Source organism: Microtus ochrogaster, chromosome 18 (genome assembly GCF_000317375.1).
Source record: "Microtus ochrogaster isolate Prairie Vole_2 chromosome 18, MicOch1.0, whole genome shotgun sequence".
Lineage (NCBI taxonomy): Eukaryota > Metazoa > Chordata > Mammalia > Rodentia > Cricetidae > Microtus > Microtus ochrogaster.
Window position 1 is genome coordinate 37,531,960 of NC_022020.1, and position 6,491 is coordinate 37,538,450.

At 40.5% G+C, this 6,491-nt stretch overlaps 1 protein-coding gene across 1 annotated transcript in view; it reads left to right on the forward strand.

Moving 5' to 3' along the window:
* Positions 1 to 6,491, forward strand: part of Hsd17b4 (hydroxysteroid 17-beta dehydrogenase 4) — a 79,085-nt gene that overhangs the window by 56,082 nt on the left and 16,512 nt on the right. Inside the window, exons 17-18 of the mRNA XM_005356090.2 lie at positions 666 to 731; positions 4,179 to 4,248. Of these exons, the coding sequence (XP_005356147.1) occupies positions 666 to 731; positions 4,179 to 4,248 (136 nt within the window). The remainder of the gene's footprint in view (positions 1 to 665; positions 732 to 4,178; positions 4,249 to 6,491) is intronic.

Below are 6,491 nucleotides of genomic sequence, written 5' to 3' on the forward strand. Positions count from 1 at the left end.
TTTTTTTTTTTTTTACTTTGTTTTTTCAAGACAGTGTTTCTCTGTGTAGCCTTGGTTGTCCTGGAACTTGCTCTGTAGACAGGCTGGCCTCGAACTCACAGAGATCTGCCTGCTTCTGCTTCCTGAATGTTGGCATTAAAGGCTTGAGCCACTTCCCTGGTGATATTTTATTTCTATATAAATAAATAAATAAAAAATTGATGTGGTTGTTTGAATATAATACAATGTAGCTCCAATATAGCGGAATCTGATATCTCTGACCCCCATACACACTTGCATTCCTGTGTATCCATGTAATTAATAATAAAAATCAAAATTTAAAAAGTTGATAAAAATGCATTATTTTGTTAACATGACAAACTAAAATATGTAAATTGTTTAATTCCTTTTTACATAGGAAAAACTGTCTTTTGTCCCCTGTGGCCTGAGAATAGGTCTGATAATGTTTCTTATATTGAAAAGAGTCATTTTAGGGAAACTGTAATTTATAAAAAGCTAGGAGCTATGAAATTTTAATTGTAGTTTTTCTCTTGACATAAAATATTAAAAAAATCTTTTATCCAGTTTTCAGAGTTTATTATGTTGACACTTGGTTGTTTATGTGATGTTGGTTTTGTTAGAGAATCACATATATTTAAGTTGACACACATGTATTTTGATTTCAGGCAGCAGTGGCTGTACCGAGACGACCTCCTGATGCGGTCCTGAGAGACAGCACCTCATTGAATCAGGTGAGAAGTGCTGATCACCGGGCTGATGAAACTGCTCTGTTGAGAGTGTGGACACACTTCTGTGTGCCTTTAGTGGAGTTAACTTGGGCATCTTATTCCAAGCAAGGGAACATGAAACACCAGACTTTGCTAAGTTCTTGGAGAAGGGCACTCCTTTGAGTGATAGGTAGAAAGGTTTGCCAGTAATGATTGACTTGGCAGAAAGGTGATTGGTGTATGGGTGCTCCCTCCTCAGAGATGTGGGCTTTCAGGCTGTCAGGGAAGATGTGGGGAAGTCTAGCGGAGCACAGAGAGGCAGAGGCAGGGTGTGGGTCAGGGTATGTGAAGGCCAAAGTCATATTTACATTGGTGGTTAATGGAGGATAATGTATGAGCAGAGCTTTCCAAAAATGGAAAAATTGTGCCATTAGAGCATAAATTGTGCTGGGTTTTGTATAGTAGTAACTTTCTAGTCAGGAAGCAAGCACAACTGTACCGTGTTAGCCCTTCAGATGCCACTTCTCAGATATGCTGTTTAAATGTCCATAGCACAGTTTCTTCACTGGTAGCTCGCTTGACCATACAAGTAAAACAAGTGTTTCATGAAGAATCAAGATTTTCATGCAGTGATGTAAAAAGGCCAAGCAGTGACAGCTCTCAACACCAGGCGTTGTAATTGTGGAGGACGAGAAACAAGCTGTGGTTTCACCAGATACAGTCTAGCGCTAACTGCACTGTTAGGATTTCCGTTGTTACTGGGTAGGTCGTACTTTCCATTAAAAGATAATTCCTTATTAAAATCCCTACTGTGCTACATTGAAAGCAGATATGACCTCAAAACCAGGTCTTTTTGATGTCCCTTTTAGATTTAGACAATTCCTTTACAGGGCTGAACACTGAAAATAATCACAAATGCTTCATGGGACTGTCTGGGTCCCTTACATTGACCAGGAAATGCTAATTTTCAGTAAGAAGCACTGAGAGGGATTCTGGTAAAATCTTTGAACTTTAAAGATAAAAATAACCTTGAGGGACTGAAAGGCAATGGGGAAGTACCCTGCAGAGGAAGATAGAGGTGAAGTACCCTGCAGAGGGAGATAGATGGCATCAGATTCCCCCAGGGCAGGGTGGTGAAGTACCCTGCAGAGGAAGATAGATGGCATCAGATTCCCCCAGGGCGGGGGACAAATGGAGCACCATTCTTGAGAAATAAAAGTTTGTATCAACCACCTGTCCTTGTAAAAGAACATTCCACATGAAGGAGGAACTTCATCTAACTAGCTGTGACTGAGGAACACTGACAGGCGGATTGAAATAGCCAAGTGTAAACCCACGACTAGGCTAGAGACTGGAAGGGCAGAAGTGCCACACAGTGTTAGATGATCCAGGAGAGAAAGTGTACACATGATGCACCCCACCCCCTGTGGGAGTGGAGAAAGGGATGCAGAGGGAGTGGAGATGCCCTGCTGTTAAGGGCACATGGGAGATGAAAGACAATTAAAAACAAACGCAACTTAGTAATAAGTTAAACTGAGGAAGAAAAAAGCAATGGAATAGCAAATGAAGGGGACTGGAGAGATGGCTCAGGAGTTAAGAGCACTGGCTGCTTTTCCAGAGGACTCTGGTTCAGTTCCCAACACCTACATGGCAGCTCACAACCTTCTGTAACTCCAGTACCAGGGGACCTTGCACTTTCTTCTGGCCTCTCTGAGCACTAGGCATGCATGTGGTACACAGACATACATGTAGGACAAGCTCTCACACACATAAAAATAAATAAATCCAAGAAAAAAAATGAAAACGAGGGCAAGAACTGAAAGGCTAGGTAGAGAGTAGTTGGGAGAAAGACAGGAAGATCCAGCGTACTGAGAGCGAAAACTATCAGCAGCAGTGAGAGAACCACCCTGAGATGCACCTCTGTGCACGGCCTTTGTAAGGCCGATGGCTTGGCTTCCAAGATTGCTAATTTGGAGCTGTGGCATCCTTTCTCCATAGCAAAGTGCTGTCTGCCGCCTCCTTAATGGATGGCTGTAGGGAGGGAGTACTGTAGGGAGATGTTTTGATTTGGAAAGATGTTTAGCTTTCTGTGTCTCACAGGGCCTCAGCTTCCCCCTTGGTGCTTTTCATTCACTAGGCAGCTCTTGGGGGATATTTTTTTGTCTTTGCTCCCCCAAAAGAGATGCTTTCTGGGACTTGCATGTAGACATGCACACTTTTCTGGGGTTTGCATCCACAGCCATGCGCGCTTTTCTGCACACACACTTTGTCCTCTGTGTAGACAGGGCTCTAATCAAGTGCTAGCAAGAGACTTTGTTCACTTAAAATGTTGCTAAAGTCTTGTAAAAAGATTTAGAAATTGCTAACGTTCGCTGAGGCAATACCCATGAGTTTTATCTCATTTAATTTCTCCAGTTGTTCTCTGAAAGTGAGTCCTCTTAGCTTGAGGCTTATCTTGGTGGAGAAACTTGTTTAGCAATGATAGGAATGGATGTGAACCCAGGTCCCTCTGGAACCAAAGTCCATTATGTAGCTCGTGTCTGACGACTTCCCTTTGTGGGCCTGAGATGTTCTTTTTCTTTGTATACACAGTAGTGGATGGTGCATAGTTTCCTGGTGTTTACTGTTTGTGTACGGCTTTTGAAAAAAATAACCATTTCTTTTCTAACACATAAAAATCTTGTTTTTAGAAGAATATAACTACAGTAAAAAATACTGAGCCACAGAGAAGTGAAATTTTTCTCAAAACCAGACTTGATAAGGAAAAGATGCTGAGTCCGGTCGGACATAGAGTGTAACAAGCTACTGTAAAGATGCATTAAATACCCAGCTGCCCTATGAATCTCTGCTTCAATTCCGAAGAGCACTCTAGTTTGAAAACTGCACAGTTTAAATACCAGAAAATGATGGCTTTTCCTGCTGTTGCCTACATTTTTCTGTTATTCTTGCCTTACCTATGTAAATCAGCAGTGTGACCATCTGAGCTACTGAGTCATACTGGCAAGCTATTGGTTGGTTTTGTACACGAGCTGATATTCAGGATTTAGTGTGTCAGAAAGATGAAAGTGTGTGAGAAGCTATCTATCTGCCCAGTACTATGTTACAGACTTCAAATTGAAAAAAAAACCCATTAAGAAAGTTGGCATAGATTCTGATTGGCTAAGAGATTTTAGCCCTTTACCTATCTTGGTAGGGTTTTCCCTTCTGTGAGTTTCCCCTTAGGTGGTGATGGGGGGAGGGGAGGGTGTAATTCTTGCTTTTCTTTCTCACTGCTTTATCCCTCACTCTACTGATTACAGTGAAAGACCTTATTAAAACTTAAAGTTACAGATGTAGAAAATAGTTATCTTTTAGATCACAGTCTAGATTTATGTACATTATATATTTTAATCAATAGTTGGCTGTGCCTCCTGTCCTGCACTTAATGCTTTTTCAGAAAATACTGAGTACTGTGGTAATTTTTCTCTGCAGGCTGCTTTGTACCGCCTCAGCGGAGACTGGAATCCCTTACACATTGACCCTAGCTTTGCTAGCATTGCTGGTGAGTTGTAAATTGTGTGAGTTACTGAAAAGTCTTAGCTCAGTTAACTAAGAGTACACTTAAAGAAAGTGCTGCTTGCAACTGCTAATTTCAATGGCATTTCAAGACAGTTCTCATATTTATTCAAAGGCTATAGAAAGGTATGAAGTGTTCAGGAAATGGAGTGTGCTTTGCTTGAAATTCAGAAGGTAGAGTGAAGCTGCTCTATTGTAGGCCTAGGATAAAGCAACGGGGAAGGATGTGTGCTGTCATGAGGTGGGCAGGGTCATCTGGGGAGAACAAAAGCTTGAAAGGTTACGGAGGTTTATGAGAGGTACAAGGGAGCCACTGCTAAGGGAGCAGGCCCGAGCCAGGGACCTCTGCGGGACCAGGTCCAAGCCAGGGACCTCCATGTTAGCAGGCCCAAACCAGGGATGTCTACGGGAACAGGCCTGAGCCGGAGCAGGCCCAAGGCAGCTACTTCAGTAGGAGCAGCCCCAAGCAAGCAACCTCCATGGGAGCAGGCCTAATGACCTCTGGAATTGGATAGCAACATCTGAAAGCTCCAAGTTACCTTCAAGAACACTGAGTGACCTCTGGGTGACTGGAACTGTGGCCCTGACTACACCATGAGAATCAACTCTTTGAGCCTTGGATTCATGGGCACCTGGAAGATTGATTACCAGAGACACAGCCCCAACTATACCAATCAGATGAGCAGATTAGTAGACAAGGTAAGAACACACTCAACACCACAAAGAGTAACACGACAGCAATAAAAAATAGTGGTTCTACAACAGCAAGACTTGAACAACCAAATACAGATGAAGCAGAAGAAAATGACCTAAAAAAAATAACTTTAGAAGAGTGTTTGAGGCCCTTAAAGAGGAAATGAAAAATTCCCTCAAAGAAATTGAGAAAAAGGCAAACAAAAAATTGGAAGAAACGAATAAATCCCTTAAAGAAAACCAAAAAAAAGCAATCAAACAGACGAAAGAAACTATTCAAGACATGAAAACTGAAATAGACACAATAAAGAAAACACAAACTAAGGGAATTATAGAAATGGAAATTATGAGAAAATGATAAGGAACCACAAATGCAAGTATAAACAGCAGAATACAAAATGGAAGAGAGAATACTAAGTGCTGAACATACAAAAGAAGAAATATAATCATTGGTCAAAGAAAACATTAAATCTAACAAAAGCTTAACACAAACTTTTCAGGAAATATGGGACACCATTAAAAGACCAAACCTAAGAATAATGGGGATAGAAGAATAAGAAGTCCAACTAAAAAGCACAGAAAATATATTCAACAAAATCATAGAAGAAAACTTTCCCAACCTAAAGATGACATGCATATGAAGATACACGAAGCTTACAGAATACCAAATGGAATGGATCCCCAAAAAAGTCCCCTCGCCACATAATAATCAAAACACTAAACATAAGAATAAGGAAAGAATATTAAGGGCTATGATAGAAAAAGGCCAAGTAACATATAAAGGCAGACCTATCAGAATTACACCTGACTTCTCAATGGAAGCAATGAAAACCAGAAGGACTTGGCCAAGTGTTATATAGACATTAAGAGACCACAAATGGCAGCCCAGACTACTATACCCAGCAAAACTTTCAATCACCATAGACAGACAAAACAAGATAGTCCATGACAGAACCAGATTTAACTAATACCTAGCCACAAACCCTGTCCTACACAAAGTACTAGAAGGAAAACCCCAACCCAAGAAGTTGGCTACATCCACAAAAACACAGACAATAGATGATCTCACAGCAGCAAATCCCAAAGAAAGGAAAAACACACAAAATAACATCACTAACAATGAAAACGAAAATAACAGGAGCTAGCAATCATTAGTCATTAATATCTCTTAATATAAATAGACACAACTCACCTATAAAAAGACACAGGCTAGCAGATTGGATACAAAAACAATCCATCTTTCTGCTGCATACAAGAAACACACCTCAACCTTAAAAACAGACATCGCCTCAGAGTAAAGGGTTGGGAAAAAATTTTCCAGTCAAATGGACCTGGTGTACCTATCCTAATATCTAACAAAATAGACTTCAAACTAAAATCAATCAAAAGAGACAAAGAAGGACATTTCATATTAGTTACAGGAAAAATCCATCAAGAGGAAATCTCAATTCTGAACATCTATGCCCCAAATACAAGGACAACCTCTATGTAAAAGAAACACTACTAAAGCTTAAATCACACATTAAATCTTAATAA